This window comes from Acanthaster planci, linkage group LG01 (assembly GCF_054643075.1).
Source record: "Acanthaster planci isolate LZ-2023a linkage group LG01, COTS_SCS, whole genome shotgun sequence".
Lineage (NCBI taxonomy): Eukaryota > Metazoa > Echinodermata > Asteroidea > Valvatida > Acanthasteridae > Acanthaster > Acanthaster planci.
The window spans coordinates 36629166-36650065 of NC_141777.1; the positions used below are offsets into that span (position 1 = coordinate 36629166).

Sequence of the window (20900 nt, forward strand, 5' to 3'; positions counted from 1 at the left end):
GTTGAAAAGAAAACTGTTACCATCTCAATTCTTACAGTGCCACAGCAAGAATTCGTGATTAATGTAAAGGAAAGAGAAATTCCATTCTGTATTAAAAGTGAGAAACTTGAACTATAATGTTAACTGTGACTTGCTTGCCAGCTATATAATTCATCTTGCTAAGTTGAAATCTCGACCCCGCTTTCTCGACCAGGCGGCAAGTCCTGGTAAGTTATCTCTATTTCAGTAAGTGGACTTGGCAACAAAATTAACCACAGCAATTTGTCCTAGAATTTACTTCAAGTTGCCGACTTGCCTTAGCGTTTTTATTTAGGGCTTTTGCTTTGAAGTTAGCATGACTTCTACTTGGTAACTTTATTCTGTGCAACATCCTCTCCTGTAAGGTAAGAGAAATATCTGACTTTTTTGGATGACATCATCGGAAAGTGTGCTTAAAAACACTGTTTTGTCAACATGCTTTTTTCTGACAAATAGGGGCACAATTGCTGTGATGTCACTACAGGAAGACAGCAAAACAACTAAATTCTGAGACGGGGGGGGGGGAATCGATCCCCACCCCTTTAAATACGCTCCTACTGACGAGCGCAATGACTCCACTCATTAACCATGGAGGAAGGAACGCATGCATTAACCCTCTTGACCCATGGAAGTAGGAAACGACTGCCCCCGTGCTTAAATCGATTAAATTGACACGACTTGTTACAAAATTTAGCGACTCGATCTTGGCGAATGAATTTCACGTGAGGATTCCCGGTGCCATGATTATGTGTACATGATGATAGGGTCATTGTTGAGGAAGTTTTCATTTGTATATTAAAAAAAATCTGAAGTTCATCAAAATCATCCGTGAAGGGGAGTCATTGTCCTACGACCTAGCAGACACAGGCTTTAATTACCTCTACTGCGCCATGCATAGGGGTATATAGCCCCATAGGCACAGTAGGTGCCGCTGCCTACCGCTACGGGCATATTTGAAAAATTCGAGGGCCTAACAAAATTGAGTGCCTACTTCTTTAGAAAAGTTTCATCGTTCGGAAGCCTCAAACTATGTTATGAAGCTAATAGTTTCCTCCTGAAACCAATACAAAATTTGCGGCCTCTGAAGCAGTTCTGGCTTTTGCCCTTTTAAGCAAGTTTGTCAAGAGTCAGAAGTTTTAGTGTTTTTTTTTTTTACTCTGGCCCGACAAAATCATTTTCCTAACAGGGTTTGCGCGCTCATGATCGATCAGGTCATGCCACGCAGAACCAAAGCGCCAGGTTTTTCAAATTTCGGCTTCGTTTTGTTGTCGGCGTCGAAAATGGCTTGCAGAAAGATCTTTCCATATTTTTGTCATTATCATACAGCTTGATGATTTTCTACCAAACAGTGACTGCTATTGTGCAAAACGCTCTGAAGTTGCGAGGAGGTAAAAATATAGAGCTGTGTATATAGCTGAACTCAATGGCTATAAAACTGGCAACCCATCACAAAGTCAAAGTCGAGATTCGGAAACTCACCACATTGCCTGAACATCCGGGATTTCGTGATTTGCTGCATCCGAATCACTTGGCTGCGGCTTGAAGTAATACATGACTCTGCGGGAACCGTTTGAAGCCATTACCGTAGACTCGCGCGTAATGTCTAGCCGCAGCCTTATTTCGTTACACGCTGCTGATCATATCCCTTGCGCACGCTCGCTCGCGAGGCCTCAGGATCGGGGATGGGAAGGGAAGGTACTTTCATGACTGGTATCCTGCAATTGCAGTCAATTCTGCTGCCAGCTTGCCAGCCTTGCCTAATAAATACGGTCGTTAACCAACGAAGTTTTGTTATTTCGACATCGCGTTGTTGGCTCGTCATCCATATGCTATGAATTTGATGAACACAGCCGATTGTGAGTGAAAATCCCTTCAATTTTGCGTAAATACTTGATTCTTCTCGTAAAAGCTATCAAGATGATGTACATTTAATGTTCTTAATGACAATCATGTTGTATTTTTACTGCAGAAATAAGTGAAACACCTTTTCTTTCGCGTGAGACTTCGATGAGAATTTCGGGTTCAGGCAAAACGTGGCTGCGCTGAGCCAGACTGAAGGGAAACATCGCAGTTCACCTTTCTAGCAATAAGGAACCTCCAAGCCCAGCAGTGCAGTGACTTGAGCGCTGTCTTCTTATCTAAATCGTTGAAAAAATTCAAAAGTGTTTATGTCTTTTTGCAGTTGTTACGGTGAGTATTAAAATACATTTTGCCAGACGATGGTACCACAAAGTGGTTTAGGCTATATTAATAAATAATTTTTTAGGATAACTCCAGTCCCCTTTGAGTTGTTGAGATGTTAGGCCTTATAAAGTACTTCGACAAATGACATTTGACTGGCCGACTGTATTATGACCTGTCAACATTTCCTTTTTTTGAATGAAAGAAACACTTGGATTTTAAATGCTTTTGTGCATACACAAAACTTTCTTCCTGCTGCTTTTGTTCGATTCCTTATCCACAGTTCTGCTGAATCACTGAGGAAATTCATATAGTTCAGGCAAATTTAAATTGAAAGTAATTTTGAACCTTAGTTTGAATGACTACGGCATATTTCTTGGTATCAAAAACTAAACTGGTTCTCTGACTCTTTGGGTTTATGGAGCACATTCAGTGCTTTGGATATCAGTTAATAATAAAGAGGCCGATCAATTTGTGCGTGATCACTACTTAACGCACGTGTGGAGTCTCAGTACAGCTGGTGTATTACACAGTCCGCTCTCTCTTCATCGTCAGTCCCGACATTAAGTAATTTTCATTCATATTTTATTTCATATTGTTTTATTTGATAAAAATACTCCTGACTCAAACAGTAAGCACTGTCACTTCTGCACAAAAGTCATTTAGGGCGACTGGGTGTCAGATACAGTCATGTAAGTGTACATCAACAGTGCTTCCACCTCAGAAGACAAAATTCCTTCGGTCTCTTGTTCATGGGTTTGGTACAGTCATTTTCAAAATTAGATCAGAAATAAGAATTACAATGAATTAAAAAGTAGACATTGCATAAATTTTGAGTCAACTTTGAACTGTACAGTGAGCTATCAATGGTACCTTCCCTGCGCCGCACAGTTGACGAACCCTTTACATCACATACATTTCTGCTATGCCCGTGTAGTTGAGTTGAACGAATTTGCGTGGTAAGACCGCGTGATCCGAAAGTAGGGGGAAAGGCTTTCAGTTTTCGGTCAATTAACAAAAAAGGGAAACTCAAAAGTCATTTTGATAAACAGACATTAGATGCAAAGTTTATATGACTGTTCAATATAAAAAATATTTGAAATCACTCGTAGTGAGTGACCTGTCACCCCGTGAATTTTTGTCGTTTTTCCGCTCGCGTGAAGTAGGAAATATCCGGAACTAGGAAAACGTCTGCTGTGCAACGGGTGGAGTGGATAAGAAAAGTACAGTGTAGCTGTCGATCTCTGAACTGAAGTTTCATGTGTGACCACGGGACTGGGTTTTCAGTGGCACGGTGATTTTTTTTAAGCAGTTCAGCCCTTCAGTATGAAATTTCACAGACATTTATACATGAATTTTTGTTCCTAATTTATTTCAATTTTTTGGGGGGGGTATCCGGCCCGAAAAAATGGAACCGAGTTTTGATTTCGACAGGCACAGGCGTACTTATTTTCATGGTAAAAATTTATGCAGTTTTACACGACATACATGTAATATTCTGTAAATGTGCACTTGCTTGCCGAAAAGGGTCTGGGATAGATGTCAGAGTAAGCAGTGTCTGTCACGCCATGCTGAAACGATAGTGGACCTTGTCACTAAAAGTACGTCGGTGTGTGACTTTTTACTCGACACTTCATTGCCAACCACAATGCAGAAGTCGATGCCAATACAAGATTTTTTTAAACACCAACTCACACAAAGGATTTTGTTGTGCTGTTTGTGGAAGTGGGGTGGACTGAGAGCCCCATGCCTACAAATTTTGAGAAGTTTTGGCGGGGGAAACTAGATTAGGCCAATTTCCATATACAGTCGAACCTCGTTAATAAGAGGTCCTTGGGACTTTACATATTACGCTATTATAACAGGAACCTTGTATTATCAGGAGTAGAAAACAGTGAAAAACAAAGACTTGGGACCTAAACTTTTCCTTGCATTGACAGTGCTCTTCTTATTTAGGTTTGAGTGTATCCTGGTTATCACTGCCTTTCCTTTGCGGTACCACCTGGAATATGTTTTATTCACTTTTGACTGACTTTACCTCTTGATTGGTGTGGGTGGGGGAGTTTGACTTCCTTTGCAGGGAGGGCAGCGTTGCTGCTATTTCTAGGCTTCCACTTTCCAGAATGCACTTGGTGATTTCTTCGTAGGAAGTTGCCATTTGCGGAACTGGCACCAGTCCTTGATTCTGTGACATTGCAAAACCGGCAGCATTAATTCACGTGTCAAATCCATGATGTCATTTGAAATAACACGCATGTATTGTCAGTAGCCACTGGAAAGCCTAAGGGGTAAAGTTGCTTCCATTGATGACTGTCTTCTGGTGCGTCATGGCCTTCGAGGTTTCTTAGTGTCAAAACTGAATTAAAGCTAAAGGTTGTATTTCCAATGTTATCAATGGGGGGGGGACCCGTTTGTGGGGTTATGTGACCCCTGGATTGAAGCAGTGTATTACTGGAAAGCATGAACAGTACCTTAGCTTGTATTTTACAGTGATGTTTTCCGTGGTCAGTGCACATGTAGTTCTGTTGTACTAACCCTTTAAAGTTAAATTACATTTTGTTTAAACATGCCATAGAGGCTTAATTCACAACAAAACCAGTTTTCAGATCTGAAAAAAGTAACTTTTTAAACGAAATATAATTTCCATTTGGGTGGAAATTCCAGATGTACGGATTGGAGTGGAACCAACAGTTTTTAAGTGTGGGGCATACATGTATGTTGTACAATGTATGTGCATGGCAGTATATGTGTGTTGGTATCAGTGGGTCTGCTGTCTGAACTGGTGCTGACACTTCCAACAAATTCTTGGCAAAAAACTGAACATACCGGTACATGCAGACCACAACACGTATGCATCTTGAGTACTCTCCTACATTTTCTAGACACAGGGCTCTGATTATGGGCACACACACATAACCCATGCTGTACGTAAGACTTTGGTTGGACAGCATCCGGCGCCATGCTATCATGAGTGTGGAATTGGTCTCGGGTCACGGGACAGGGTTCAAGCAACTTGTCACCAGTTTCATGAAGTGGCAAACAGCAGCGAGCCACCAAATGCTGGGTCTTGGCAAAATCAAATGCAGTAGAGTTAACCACTCTGTGAAAGTAGTGATGGTCATGCTCGAATTGTGTGTTCGAAGTTTGATTTTGTATTTACATTTATACTCTCTGCAGGAATATCTTTGCGTTATGTATTTGGGCTTTGGGGAAACAGACAGTTTTCAAAATTGATGTTGACTGCATCAGTTGAGTAGTTTTGTGGCAGCGAGTGGATGTTGAATCTTGAGACAGTCATGACTGTGGTAGAAGTCAAGTCACCTGTGTACATATTCACCTGTGGTTTGGGGAGTTGGCGTTTCAGTGTGATGGGGCTGCTGTTTTAGTCGGTATAACGGAAGTTGATTTGGCAGTGGATGGGTACCACATCATCTCGCGGTTATGTTGTCATGTTTATTTTGTCCAGTAGCACAATAACAAGCGCAGCATATGGGTTCCCCGAAGCCTTTGTGTTGCTATAGCCACAACCATCGTTTGATGACTGAACTGAATCCTGGTATGCGTCATCTCCGAGACGGAATTGCAGTTGTTTTGCAATGTCTTGACAATATAAAAATCAATTAAGCAGCCGTCTAATCAGACCTACTGATGAGAGCCTCCTTTGGGGTAGTCCAGCAAAATGGTCAAGATTTACTATCTGAAATGGACCTTTGTTACCTTGTTCAAGAGTTTGAAAATGTGCATGGAGTGTTGTCACTGAATGCACTGTGGTTGTAGCCTAGTATTGAATTAGCATCAGAGTTACATCTTTGTCCATTTTATACCATCAGCAGTCTTGGTATTGGTTTCATTGTAAAGTACATCTTGGAAGGTAAGTTACCCTGTCCAGCTAAAGAGCAAAAGGTGTGTGCGTTTTTGTGTCACACTTTTTAAATTCCAATTGTAAATTTGAAAATTAGAATGGCTGCTTTTCCCTCTAAATTTTGTCTTTCTGCTATTCATTCAAAGCTTTATGTGAAAAATTCCCTGGTGCGGGTAAGTGACTGCTAGCCATTTCGTGAAGCAGAAAACCCTCATGCCATTCCAGCAGGAACTGCTTATTTGTGCTTTATCCCTCGCTCACAATTTGCCATATGATTAGTTTTGCATAGATTGATCTGCGTTTTAGGGACACGGGAGCCCCTGAGAAATAAGAACTGCCCGACATAGACTTGCCCTTGCAGGTACCTTGCTGTCATGTCCCAAAGATTGAAAGAGATGGCATAGTGTGTGTTAAGTGTTAGGAGTTCCCCAGGAAAACAAGATCTTATCTTTGGAGGTCAGCAGCTCCCCATTTCCTGTAGCCTGGGACTGTTCCCTCTCCTGAGGGTCTGCCACAGTGTAATACTCCCTAGATGTGAACCAAGTGCGGGGTTAAAGTAGAGAAGGAAAGTAGAGAATGAGGGAAACAACCTTGGGGAGAAGTGAGAGTCCTGTTTAATCATTTGCCTGTTGTGACATACCTTGTCTTCCTTGAAGATCATACAGACTGGCTGAAGAGGAAGTATGCTAATTGTTGGGTGTGCATGTCCATACTGTGTTTTACCTAGTTGAGGTGACATCAGAACCTGTTCTTGATATACGCCGTATTAGTCCTAACCCTCCAAGGGCACTTGGCCAGAAAGCCTGCCAGACACCATCGGACTGCATCATTTGTCAAAATGGCTTGCCTGTCCCTGTAATAAGATCCAACAGGTCAACTCTCCCCAAGGCCAGGCAGCCTGGGAGTCTGTGGTTGCCAGTTACCAGAGGATCCAACAGGACCACCCTCCCCAAGGCCAGACAGCCTGGAAGTCTGTGGTTGCCAGTTACCAGAAGATCCAACAGTGGCATGGTTCAATGGGACTAGCTCCCATAGTCTCAACACGGCCAGTTTGTTGGGCTGCTGTTGATTGCCAAGTGCATCAAAGTGCGTCAGATTTTTCCACCTGATGCACTTTGCTGCGTCTGGCAGGGTTTTTTTTTTTCTTTTTAAAGAGCCTGTAGGTGTAGTTGAACAGAATACGGTCATCTCTTCAGGTGCTGAAGGTAAAGCTTTGCAATCCACAGGGGAACTTGTGCTGCAACACTCTTTGTATTTGAAAGTTAGATTAATTGATACTATGGGATGTGCTTGCGCCCACAGATACTTTGGTGAGGGTAGCCAGTGCGAAACGCCCACCGTGCCGTTCACGCACAAAGCCGCATCCACACATACATCGGCATCCACCAGACGATTTTATGTCTTCTATACCGAACTGTCCGTCTCATCCCTTAAATCACAACAAAAGACTCAAGTGGAGTAAAAACAGACAAGACAACAGCGACAACACCAGAGGGCAGTCAACATGGCGCTCAACGTCAACCGCAACGTCACTGACCAGTTCTACCGCTACAAAATGCCACGGCTCGTAGCAAAGGTAGGTTTGTGGAGGGCACTTGAAGTTTGAAAATATTCCTACGTGGCCACTCCATCACAGAGCTTTAGCCCCCAACCATTATTCAATTAGTAAATGCAAGAAGGTAGTTAACTTCACCCAGCGGATGATGGATGGCGTCTTTTCATATGCGGCTGGATTAGCGAGCAGCGGCGCTGTGTCGCTCATCAATGGGGCCCTGGAGCCCTATTGTCCGCAGTGCTCATCTGCGGGTGTGCTATGCCCAAAACAGTGGTGTACCGTTTCAAAACAGTGCCGGATTACCTTCGAAAAATGGAAGTCGAAAAATGATGGCAATTCTCAGCAGTAGGTCCTTTGTTCAGAGTACAGTCTTTTGTTACACAGACCAGCTCTTTTGTCCGAAACCGGGCACCCCAGCTCTGCGTATAAACACACGGTGCCCGAAAGCAGGCACCCCGGCGGGAAGTGGTTAAGATCTCTCTTATAAAGGTTAAAGGTTGAGGCTGTGGTTTTAATAGGAACTCGAACATCAATACTTCAGTGATGTTACATGTAAGAGATGACTTATGATCAAAAGCCAGTGCAGTTATTAACCTTAAAAAGTATGTGATATTTTTAAAGTCGTAGCTGGGGGGAAGGGGATTGCTGATGCTGTTCCCCTTCCCTAAAGATCTCAGTGGCTTATGAGCAATATCTTCGAAATTTGCCATGAAATAAATGTAATGTGAGAATATCCTCACCATTTTCTGCCTGGCAGGTGGAGGGCAAAGGCAACGGAATCAAGACAGTCATCTCCAATATGGTGGAGGTTAGCAAGTGCCTGTCTCGACCACCAACATGTAAGTTCCTTCGAGGACTTGCTCCATTTGCATACTGAAAATCGTGCAGTGGGGGGGGACATGCTAATATTGATAGCATAAACATTGTTGGCCTGTTATGTAACTGTGTCATGTCTGTGATTTGTACTACTCATTCCACAAATCAGTGCTGAAAGTCCTGCTAGGCTCTCAGGGCTTGTCCCTCTTAGGCGATCAGCGGCAGGCACATCAAGCCCTGACAAGTGCCAAGAGTTACCCTTCAGCCCGAACTCTTGTAACTCTTGTAGGATTGACGATGGCACCTCAAACTCTTTAAACCTTCCAATGGGGTTTTATGGGGCTTGACAAAGAATGTGGCATTTAGTAGTTTTCTGCACAGGGAAGGATTTCAAACGATTGAGAAAAGTTTCCAAGCAACTAACCCTACAGAGTTAGGATTACCACTTTTTAACAGAGTAGACTGACTCCATTCTTGTCAACCGTTAGACGGAATCGCAGTATTAACATTTTGATCAGAAGACCTTGTATTTCCAAGTATCATTAGAACACCAGTCAACTGCACGGAAGTCGTTTTCAATCTTTACAGATCCAACCAAGTTCTTTGGCTGCGAGCTGGGAGCGCAGACTCAATTTGACTTTAAGAATGAGCGCTACATCGTGAATGGCTCCCATGATGTGGCCAAGCTGCAAGACCTTCTGGATGTTTTCATTAAGAAGTTTGTGCTGTGTCCCGAGTGCGAGAACCCAGAAACTAACTTGGTAAGCCAAAACGTGTGAATGGCTGCTGCCATAAACCAGACTGTGGAAAGAAGGGTTATATTGACATTTGTGTTGGTCATTGTCTCGCAGGAATCTGGGGAATTCCTTTCAGACATCTTGGGGGGATGTGTTAAGTAACAATAGTCTGGAATGTGTATAGGGATTGGACATGTTGGGGGGGGTACCCCTCAGTCTCATTTCTTGCTGGGTATATATATTGAAAGCCTGACCTGAGCAGGAACCAATCCATCGAAATCTGCCTGTATGTCATAGGAAAGAAGGGAAGCTTTGATCCTAGAAGCTTTGAAATGCAGTTGAAATGTTGAAAATAAACATAAAAAATAGAAATCACTTGGTAATGACCAGTCGATTCTACTTTAAATTTTCTTACGTTGATAATTAAACATCAGGGCATTTTTCTGGTCAACAGATTGTAAGAAAAGGAACCATTGGGCAACACTGCGTTGCCTGCGGCCATCAGGGCATGATTGATATGCGGCACAGGCTGACCACCTTCATTGTCAAGAACCCACCAGAGCATGACCCCACCTCTATTGGCTCCAGCAAGACGGAGCGTAAGTCCCGCAAGAAGGAGACGTCCAATACTAGCCAGAACGGGGACGATGGAATCGATCCACTTGCATTGGTGAGTTGGAGGAATCATGACCCGTTGACAGCGCTTGCATGACTCCAGTGGGCTTTTTGATCTATTCCAGTTCCATCCACAAATCTTGGTTCTGACTGAATTGACTTGGAATATCCCAAGCAATCATCCTTTTTTTTCAGGGAGCCTTCCTTGGGGGATGAGTTAAGATCCGTGTTGATGCAAGTCCCATCTTTCCTTTTGGCAATGACCACTGAAACATTGTCATGGGGAAGGGTCACAATGCTCATACGTGGTACCACTGTGAGTGACCAGAAGAAAGTCCTACTTCCTAAGGCCAAAAGGCTAAGGGAAATGGGAACCCTTTTTTGGTCACTCAACGGCCGGGGGGGGGGAGGCAAGAACCAGTGACGGAATTATGCCAGTCTTCATGTACTTAATAACACTCTCCTGTCGAAAATAGAAAGAGGAAAAAGGGACTTTTCAAGGTTTGTAATTCATAACCTCCAGAGACTGCTGCAAACACTCAAAAGGTTTTGAATTTCATTCCCTTTCGGGGCAGTGTGCTCCAGACAGGCATCTAGGCCATGCGGATGCGAATTTCATGCACGAGCTTATATTTTATGAATACTGTGCGACTTTGGTTTCAGCCAACCAGGATAAAAGAACCGGCAAAAGTTGCGTCATGCAAATATGGACCACTTCGAGAGGTGCAGTGAAACTGGTCTGCCGAGGTGATCTACGTAGCGTACTCTTTTTTTCTGAGGTGAAAAAGGAAACTAGTGCGCTCCATGGGTCAGCGAGGGAGGCTAGTTTTACTACGCCAAACAATAAAGCAGTCCTTTTGTTTTATATCACCTCTCCCACAGATTCTGCTTGATTTAAGTGACAACCGATTAATGTAATTTGAGAGCGTTTTCAAAATGAGTGGATTCGGTGTAGACTTTGGTTTCGCTGGTTCCAGCCATTTTGAAACATGTTCAAGCTCTGACTGGAACCAGCGACACCGAAGTCTAAGCCGAATCCACTCGTTTTGAAAAGACTCTAAATATAATTTAAATAAACTTCTCTTTTTCAGTCAGGCATGCAGCTGAGCCGTCAGAAAAGCACAAAGACATGCAAAACCACTCAGAATTTTGTACAGTATTTGTCTCTTTGTGATGGCACACTTGAGAGGCAAAAAATGAGGAAATCAGCTGCTCCCAGGAAATGTTGCATACCTTTGGAATATGAAATTTGTTGAAAATTCACGAGCACTTTTCTTAACTCTTTGCAAAATGTTTCACCCTATTTTTGCTAGCACTTGGGAATCTGCACAGCGCGCACACCCATATATGCATTTTTTTTACGCATATAGTACTTAGATTGCTAGGGGGTAATACTTTGATATTTAATGGGTGTGATTCTATTTACTATTGCATAGCAGATGCAGTGTGACTAGCTCTCAGCCAATGAAGATACAACGTCAGCGCATGAGATGTATTAAGGTTTTATACAGTATCAATCAGTTTGGTTCACTTTGCAGGTCATACCAACACGTGACAGTCAAACACGCATATTGCCAGGAAACTGCTTTATTCAATAATGAATTCCGCATAGAAATCCACTCTCCACTTTGTTGCACACCTTTTGTTTGTAGAAGGATGACGATGATGACTGGTCCGTGGACACCAGTGAAGATGCCGTCGCTGAGCGCATGCAGAGCCTGACCAGTGGAGCCAAGGGGATCACCCTCAATGATGACCTGGGCAAGTCTCCCAAAGAACGACTGGATATGTTGTACAATTTTGTCAAGGTAAATGGCTTGACTGACCTCCTTTAGCATACTTCAATGTGGATTCTCCCCAGTTGTTTTCCTGAACACATTGCAGGTGACAGCATATCTGTCCTCTTTGGACTCGTTGATCACAATATGTTAAGGTTGGACATCGACCCGCCATTTTCTTTGGCAGGAGTGCGACAAACTTCAGAAAGTTAACATTAAATCTGCACCTTAAAATGTATGTTTGTGACTCAAAACTTCACTCTTTATCGAACACTTCCGAGGGCCCATTCAGCTATGATACACCAAGCTTACTAGGTTTGATTTAATTCAAGAAATATGTAAATTAGTCTTCCATTTTGCTGCCACAGTTTCATTGTTTAGCCATGCAGTACTAGCCTTGTCTCTAGGCGTCCATGTGGATTCCCAGACTAAATACAATAGTCATGTGTAAGAACTTGTTTGTGCCTTGATTTCATTGCTAGTACAGTGCACGTGTGAACTTTAACCCTAACAGTCCTGAATCCTCCAATTTTAATATGATTTCGCACACACCCTAGGGAGTTAGGGTTAATGTACTGCAATGTACCGTACTGCGCTGCTGCGCTGTGCCGGCTGCTGCTGCTCGCATGGGGCTAAGGCACGCCATAGTGCTTACAAGCATCAGCACAGGTGCAGCGCGGAGAAGCCAATCATGTGGTGGCGTGGTACAGTTTAGCATGTTTCCAGTGTAATTCGTTCATTAAAAGCAAGCATTTGAAAGGGTTTGGTAGACATTTATTTTTTAGTACTTTGCAGAAAGTTTTCTTTACTTTTTAAGCCATTCTTAGAGAGAAATTTTGTAAGTTCCATTTCAAGCAGTGGATTCCGTTCAAAGTGTTAATTCCGCCAATTCCGTCCGTTTGCTGCGATCGCGGAAAATCATTGGCTCTACGTGTGTTTTGTTAATAGAGTTGATTTTAGTGTCCGTGAAAGTGAAATGCGTGAATGCATGGTGTACGCAACGCACCCCAAAAACATACAGACAGGCATCTTAAGGGGTTCATTTTTTTTCTTAAGCTAAAATTATCCCCACTCCTGAAAACAAGGAGAACATTTCCACCTCAAACCTCCTTTTTTCATTAACTTTTTGCCTTGGCAGAACAAGAAAGACCAAGGCAAGTTGGCTGGGGCAGACAAGGAAATCCTAGTGGAGGCAGATCGCCTGGACATCAAGGAGAAAGGGCCCCTCGTCCTGGCCGAGCTTCTTCTGGATGCAGACATGATGAAACAGCTCACCACTTATCGCCTGCACTTCCTGAGGGTGGGCCTCACCACGTTCTTGCCGCTAAATATTACAGAAATTGTAGAAAGATAACTCCGTAAATAAATTCCAGCGGGAAAGGTTTTTTTTTTTAATTGTAGGTTGGAAAGGTTTGCACGAAAAGATCAGACCCTGTTTGCTTTTGAAATTTGGCTTTTTTTCCCCAGGTAATTTCATCTGGTCTGAAATTTGCAGCACGGTGTGTGATGGATTGTCTTACCTTACGTTGTCTCTGTACCATCCTTTTGGACAGTTCACCAATGATTCCCACAAGGCCCAGAAGTACCTGCTGGGTGCCTTTGAGCAGCTGTGCAAGGAGTACCAGGACAAACTGATGCCCAAGGTGCCCAGCCTCCTCAAGAAGATGTACGACCTGGATCTGCTGGAGGAGGAGGTCCTTCTGTCCTGGGCCAAAAAGGTACGTTCAGTGAAAGTCTTTCATTTGGCAGGTACGTCTGATGAGTTCTCTCATTACCAAAATCAAGCAATAACAGCTTGCTCAGCAGTACACGTTCAAAACTTTAGAGGGAAGAAAAAAAGAAATACATGCTGCTAATATGTGGTCTGGTAGTGCTCTAAAAACATATTTATAGAAATATAGGCTTGGAATTTCCTTTCAAATGAGAACCTTTCAAGTGTTTCTAACAAAAGAGCTTCTGTAAACAGTTAAATCTTTTCAGCCCTATTTACATTCACTGTTTTTGTTAATCAATTTTGCTAATGGGTGTGTAATGTATCCTTTTCATATGCTAATACATATTTTGATTATACATAGGCAGTAGGTTGTAATTTATGGAGGCCCCATGGAAGCCAGTTACAACTGTTCATGCACACCTCAAGTGAAATTAATGTTATACAGAAATCTGTATGTTTATGTGTAAATGTCAGCTAGACTGGACTCTTAGAAACAGGTGACATAGGTCGTGTCCCTGGTGGCCTATTTTTACATGGATTTCCAGGGATGCACTTTGTCTGGAATAACAAACTGTGTGGAATTTATGCTTTGTTTGGGACTTGACCATGTACAGTACATGTGAGTATTTTCAACTTCAGTGGGTTTATGCCATGGGTGATTGCCTCCTCAAAGTGTCCCGGTAGTGGCGTGAATTTGTGAATGCAAACATTGAAAGCCATTCATAGCCACTTTGAAACACCCTTGTGGTTAATTTACATCCGTATCTCTTCCTCACTCAGCCTTCCAAGAAGTATGTGTCCAAGGAGATCATGAAACAGATCCAAGACAAGGCAGCGCCCTTCATCAAATGGCTTGAGGAGGCAGAAGAAGACGATTCCAGCGAAAATGAAGAAGTTGAGGTGGGTGCGCCATACTCGACGAGGAATTGTACCACTGATTCGTTTGCATTCCTGCCTGGTCTTTGCTTCTGTCAACCTCCTCTGGGCACGCTGCATAATACCTAGATGCAGATTGGCCAAATGCGTGTATCTCAAACATTTTTATTTGTGAATAGCGCGTAATTGAACGTAAACTCAGCAGTGGATGGGGGAAACATTATTTTTCTACTGAGTTGTGTCTGGTATGATTGAAAGGTGGCATATGCCTTATCTTTTTTTGTTGTCGTTTTGTCCTGTAGGTTCATCTATGTGGGTGGGTGCAGGGTGTCCACATTTTACGCGGTTTCACTTGAATAGTGTCGCATTCATTTCTGTGTTCATTAAGGAAATGTGACGGCTAGTTATTTTATCCTTTCGCTTTCCTCATCTCTTCTAGTTGTATTCAGAGCAGACAAAGATGACAGCCATCAAATGCGCCATCAAATTGACTTTCGTTAAATGTGAACTCAGAGGACAAAATTCTGTTAGAACAACTTAATCATGGATGTTTGCATTACATATTATTGCTATAAGATTTGGATAGAACGAACATTTAGTCATGGTCCTGCAGATCTCGTGCTAACGATGTCTTCAGATGCACTGTGAAGAGCCACGCCCAGGTAATTTGTGACCAAGTTGCATTGTTTGATTTGTCCCATTGCACAGGTTGCGTTCACAGGCAGCCGCAATTCCCAGCTGAAGGTGGAGACCATCTCCCCGCCGGCCAAGACATCCGAGGCTCCTGTAGCCAAATCCGCGCCAGCTGAAGACGATATTGACATCGACGACATCTGAAGACGTGGGAGTTATCATCCATTGAGCTTGCTCTGTTTTCGTAGTTGATGGGTTCTCACTAGATCTGGGATTTCATGTACAAAGTATTAAACCGTGTTAAAAAAACCTCTAAAACAAGCTTCTATTAACCATCGTTTCTTCTCTACCCTGTCTGAAATCCGACCATGTACAAATATATACATTAGGGCAGGGGACCCAAGACAAGATTGTGAAGAAGTTGCTTGCTTGTATGTGCAGAGAGCAAAATTTCTCTACAAGTAGAGTTTGTCTTGTTGCCAATGTCTGTTTTGGTGGCTTAGCCTCCCCTTCACCGTCTCCCGCCCCTTTGATGACTTTTTTACTTGGGGTGTACCACGATGAAATGCCATTCGTATGTTCCCTTCTTTCCCTCACTCTGCCCGGCATTTTTGAGATGCACCGCGGGTTCAGGCGACAACTGGACTAACTACATTTCATCAAGATGTTTGAAAAGAGGGCATGAAACTATTCAACGTTTCAGCAGTGGATTGCTGTTAATTTGCCAGGGGTGACTGTTGGGTGAGCAAATGCAGTACGCATACCGCATTTTTGATCTGCCCCATGTTATGAAAATAGCTGTGTGATTGTTTGTATCGTGCACAGTTTGTTCATTCAGTCTGCTTTTTCTTTTCTTTGTAATGTATGCATCTTGTAGGATACACATGGAATTCTATCAAGTTTGCCTGCTACTGACCTTTGTTCTGGGTTGCTTAAATGACTTTCGTTTTAATTGCTGCTTCTTTACTAAAAAATGTGGAGGTACTTTTCCGGTACAGATTCCTTTGCTTAAAAATCTCGTCCATTTCAGTAGAACGTTTTTACAGGGCACTGCTAGAAATGAAAGATGAAACCTTGATTGAATTTTGAAATGATGAAAATAATTGTTTATTACCCAGCTTTTGACTGAAGTTTGTCCACGAATTGTAAAATAATTGTTCAAGGTAACATGGAATGCATGTCCATTTGGATTTATTTGAAGTAGAAATGTTCTTGTTGATCATAAAATGAGTTGTTCAAATAAGATGCATGTTGTATTTGCCGAACGGCTGTGGTATTTCAATTGTTAAGATGACATCTGTGCTTTGCTGTAAATTCTGAAGCTGTATAGGCTATTATAAATTCACTCTACTATTTACAGGACACCAAAAATACTTTGTGGTAGAAAGCATTTTAAAAACATGCCAGATCCTGCTGGCTTCCACTCCCTCAGTGGCAATTTTTTCAGCTTAAAATGCTGTTCAAAACCAATTTGTAAGCTGTCTCTCTATATTCAATCGGTCACTTATTGTCATATAATGTTAATGGATTATAACCACACATTGTTTTGTCTGGTAATTCCTTTTTTTGTAGCATTTTCAGCTGTACTACAGAGCTTAAACTTTAAATTGAACTGTTTATGGTTAGCTTTACCAATAGTCCATTCCAGAGCTACAGACCATCTCGTGTGAAAAAAGTAGGAAGCTCACGTTTTGTATCTTGTTTACTTTCTGGAATTTCTATGTCTCTCTGAGACAGAGAATTAATACACTTTAAAAGTGAATCATGCTTTTGAGTTTTGACTTAGCTGAACCATCCTTCAGTTGATTACAACTGGTTAAGCAGCTTCATGAATAAATGTGGAGAACTTTGTAGCGTGTTTGAAGATAGTGTTGATATCCATTGTACACTTTGATCCAATACAGCTGTCATTGTTTCAGCATGCGAGACTGAACTGCGTGACTTTTTCTGTTTGTGTCTTTAATCTGTTTGGTACATTGATATCTGTAAACCAAATGCGTAAGGACGTCCATTTGAAAAGGTTGAACAGCTGAAAATCCTTGTTTGTCCAAGAGCTCATCTTTTGTGTGCGCGCAAACGCTGGACCATGGGTTTTGACATGACAGCTTTCCAGTGCAGAATTTCACTCAGGCGAACTGAATTAATGAATATCGGCCCCCAAACCCAGTACATGTACCGGAGGACTTGCTTTCTCGCCACTAAAAAGTCACTCGGATAGTTACGAATCTTGCTGGACAGGTAATTGTATGTAGTCAACAATGGGAGGGGGGGGCTTGGCCAACTCAACCGTTAGCTGTTGCAATCTATGTTGATTGCCATGCACTCTGTCACGTTCGTGCCTTGCAAGGTTGAGTTGTCCCACCAGTCGAGTTGTCTTGACATCCTGCAACAGTGCTACAAACTGTTCCTCATGGTCTAAGGTAACATTTTTGTACAAGCTTCAAGCTAAAAACTTGACCCTTAAAATAGTATCGCTTTGTCTTATGTTAGAGGAAAATTCCCCCAAATAATCCATTTACCTACCAAAAAGTTATTTAAAATGAAAAATCCAAAAAAAATTTGAAATTCCTAATGATAAAAATAATGTGCATGGTTGTATTGGAGAATTGAGCTTCATACTGTGACGTTGATGCATACGTGCCTGCAACCTGTCATGTCTGATTTATCTGTAGGGTGTTAATAAAAGTTAGCGCCCTCTGTCGACATGAGGCCCTTTCTTCTGGACGTGTACCTAGCCTCACCTTTATCAATCATGGGACTGAGCGCACTAAGATTAACTAGGGACCAGCCTATGGTGAAATATGACTGTGCTCTGTCTCGAAAACCCTTTGCTATTGCACGTCTTCTTGAGTTCTTACCTTAAAACGTGAAAGAAAAGATGGAACTAGGCAATAGTGAGATGAGTAATAAAATAAGGGTAAGTGGGAAAGAGAAGTAAAGATATAATGTTTGGTTATATTGCCCTAGATTTTGTTTGAATTGGAAACGAAGTGTCAGGTAGGTAGGCCCTAGTAGGATTAGGACGAGTAGGCCTATAATCAGATGATAGCCCCACTAAGTCAGCTAGTGTGTTACAGTACAGGTCAGAATTTTAGCTGACACGTTCACACACGATCAGTGAACCTGACACGCTGTTCAATGCACGCTTTGCTGTTTTTACCGTGCATTACTGGTCCAATGCTAGCCCCACTAGTGTGGCACGGACTCTCACCTCCGCTCCATCCTTAGCCACACATCTGTATACGCAATTTCGTGTCGGCGTACTGAAAATTTTGAGCGCACCCACTTATCATCGTGGGCACAATTTCTTTTGCACACAGAGATGATCCTTAGCCTCTCCGCTTTCTTAGCACCACTTAAGTTATGGAATGATTTCACTCATGTTGTTCTGGTATTTTCCAGTCTTTTTGCCTTCACTCATTTAATCTCATGGGCTTGCTCTCACAGTCTAGTCGCCATCTTTAAAATAAAGTAATTGAACATTACATCCTTTGGCTCCTCATTGTCTCAATGGCTGTTCCATGTCAAGACATATCTAATACACGGACTGAGCGATAAGATACTACATGTACCAATGGGCTCTTCCAAAACTTTGGCAGTATTGATGTTTCAAACCATCTGACTTGATACCAGAGGGCTTATTTTTTGGAGTGCTTTTATTGACATTTTGCAGCTCAACAGTTTCTACTTTTTCTTTTCAGTCAGCAATCAAGGCCAAACTTGTGGAACTAGGATCCTATGTTGGTAAGTATTCAGTGTGAAATGTGATTGGAAGGTTTACAAGATGGGTGTAGCAATGTGACAACGGTTTGTGACAGTGCGATACGCCATGTTAATCTCTGAGGCTCTGAAGTAAAAGGCAGCTGATGGACCTAGTGTGGTTGGCTTCAGATTTTCAAGCACACATGAGATTCACAGTCACACGGTGTTGCCAGAAACCTTCATCACCTATTTAATATGGGGAATTATTTTCTGTTCAAAGATAAGTGCTGAACTGAATACATATTCAATATTTACCCAAGAATCTTGACTGGTTCAAGATTGAAAAGCAAGAAATGATGTTTGACAAACAAAAGTGAGGGTAAAATGAATATAATGATAGCGTGCATTATCAAATTTGTAACTCATAGTTGCTGCTGTAGCATTTGGAGAGGAGTAAAACTTAGTTGGAGGGCTCAGGGCCTTTAACTTTTCTGATTTCTGTTTCACAGAATTCCTCGTGAGCCCCAAATGCCTTTGAGCCTTAAAAAAAAAAAATTGCTGTTGAACCATTCTGTCTCTGCAGATGATGAGCTGCCAGATTACATCATGGTCATGATTGCCAACAAGAAGTCACTGGCCCAGATGACCGATGACCTTTCCCTGTTCCTGGGAAATAACACAGTGACCTTCACGTCCTGGTATGGCTTTCTCGTACTGACCCAATCCTGCAAACAGAGAGGAATGATTTGTACTCTGATCTTGAATTTCTGTCAGATCGAGCACGTTAAGCGTTGTGTCAAGCACCTAATGCCTCATAGTTTTGCATTGGTGTCATTCTGTAAATTAGGGGTCCAATTTTCTTCTTGTCCCTGTCAAATCTGACATACCGGTACATGTATGATTGTATAAGTTCAGAAGATTTTCTCTATTTTCCAAGAGAGATTAATTAATCCGTATTACCTGCCAAACAAATAAAGTAGTGTAAAAACAATTCCAGTGATATTTCCATGTCAAATTACACAGGTCAGATGTAGCAGGGACACAAAAATGTCACACTTTTGGACCCTGAATTCACAGAATGATCCATTGCATGGTTATGGTGGCAGACAAGTCTCTCCGTTGTTAAACAGTCAGTCTTTTTTGTACTGAAGGTTACACACCGTACTTGATACGCTGAAAAAACCTGAAACGGAGCCAAAGCCCAAAAAGGTCAAAGAGCATGCTGCCAAGAGCAAAAAAGCCAAGGAAAAGAAATCGCCACTCTCTGCCAATCAGAAGCAGGCCAAGGTGAGCGAGGTCCAGTCCCAGCCAATCCCGTCAGACCCCCACGCTGTGACAGGCTCCAGTGTCGTCCCCTCACCGGCTACACAGAAGCCGACGGTGACCTCCCTAAAAGTAAGTAAAGCTGATCCGTCCCAGGACGTCATCACCTTGAAGGCGGAGACAGACGACTTTCTGGATGCGGAGCTGGCCCAGGAGGCGCTGGTGATCTCTGAAGGGACCAAGAAACAGTCGGCGGTTGTCTCACCAGTAGCTACGGTCAAGGAGAAGCCTTCACTCTCGGCTGAGAAGAGCAAGTCGTCGCAGCAGAAGCTGGCAGACAAGAAATCCCTGGCGCCTTCGGGGGCTCCTGTCAGTATGAAGGTTTCTCCAACCTTACCGGTAAGATCATTACGGAAAGTCTCATCATAGCCTTCTTGCTTAAATACAGATTCTTGGATCAATGAATTCAGGACGTGTGGATTTTTCAACTTGGCATGGCGTTGCCGGAATTAGAAGTAAAGTTTTTCCAAATTTTACACGAAAGTGAATGCAGGACTTGTGCAAGTTGACGTTTTGATGCGGCAGTGCCTGCACTCTTGTGGTGTTACTCCCACTGGAATGCAATAGAATACTACTGAACAGCGGGGGTATATGATATTAAACTGTAATGACCTGGCACTGCTTCTAATTCAACCTCAAATCCGTGGGCTGGATGTGCTCAAGGCATGATGGAAAGTATATGACACGGCATGATCAAACCTGTCAGAACGAGGTGCCATGCATTGCAGTACATATGTGCTATACTGGCGGAAAGTAAAAACTCAGGCGCCCTTTTTTTCGTTATGTGCGTTTCTTTAATATGTTTAGTGCTGCTTTGATTGATCAAAATGGCTCTTCATTCCCTTAAAGGCATCCATTGTGGCAGTCTTTCACTTCATAAAGGCTTGAAAAATCCCTGGAAATTTTTGCTGCCTGAAAGTCAGGTGGAAAAAGAGTTGTAATGGAAAGACGAATAGTATTGGAAGTTATTTGGAAAAATCAACAAATATTAATAAGGATAGCCTACTGCAGGTACCAGTACACATGGTGTAATAAATGGCCGAAATGGAGTACAGAGGGACGTCTGTAAGGAGGCATTTTCCCCTCCAGA

General features: G+C 42.5%; 2 protein-coding genes across 2 annotated transcripts in view; both read left to right on the top strand.

The window, feature by feature from the left end:
• The first annotated feature begins 1722 nt into the window (after window positions 1-1722).
• LOC110981094 (eukaryotic translation initiation factor 5-like) lies at window positions 1723-16706 on the top strand. Its single transcript, XM_022238323.2, has 11 exons — window positions 1723-1874; window positions 1988-2208; window positions 7364-7637; window positions 8374-8455; window positions 9021-9193; window positions 9624-9839; window positions 11437-11592; window positions 12701-12862; window positions 13116-13280; window positions 14057-14176; window positions 14861-16706. The coding sequence occupies exons 3-11, from the start codon at window positions 7566-7568 to the stop codon at window positions 14987-14989; spliced, it is 1275 nt and encodes a 424-aa protein (XP_022094015.2). The 5' UTR covers window positions 1723-1874; window positions 1988-2208; window positions 7364-7565; the 3' UTR covers window positions 14990-16706.
• Window positions 16707-17570: 864 nt separating this feature from the next.
• zc3h14 (zinc finger CCCH-type containing 14) overlaps window positions 17571-20900 on the top strand; it is a 40643-nt gene continuing 37313 nt past the window's right edge. Inside the window, exons 1-4 of the mRNA XM_022238311.2 lie at window positions 17571-17702; window positions 18487-18529; window positions 19071-19185; window positions 19639-20149. Of these exons, the coding sequence (XP_022094003.2) occupies window positions 17664-17702; window positions 18487-18529; window positions 19071-19185; window positions 19639-20149 (708 nt within the window). The 5' untranslated portion in view covers window positions 17571-17663. The remainder of the gene's footprint in view (window positions 17703-18486; window positions 18530-19070; window positions 19186-19638; window positions 20150-20900) is intronic.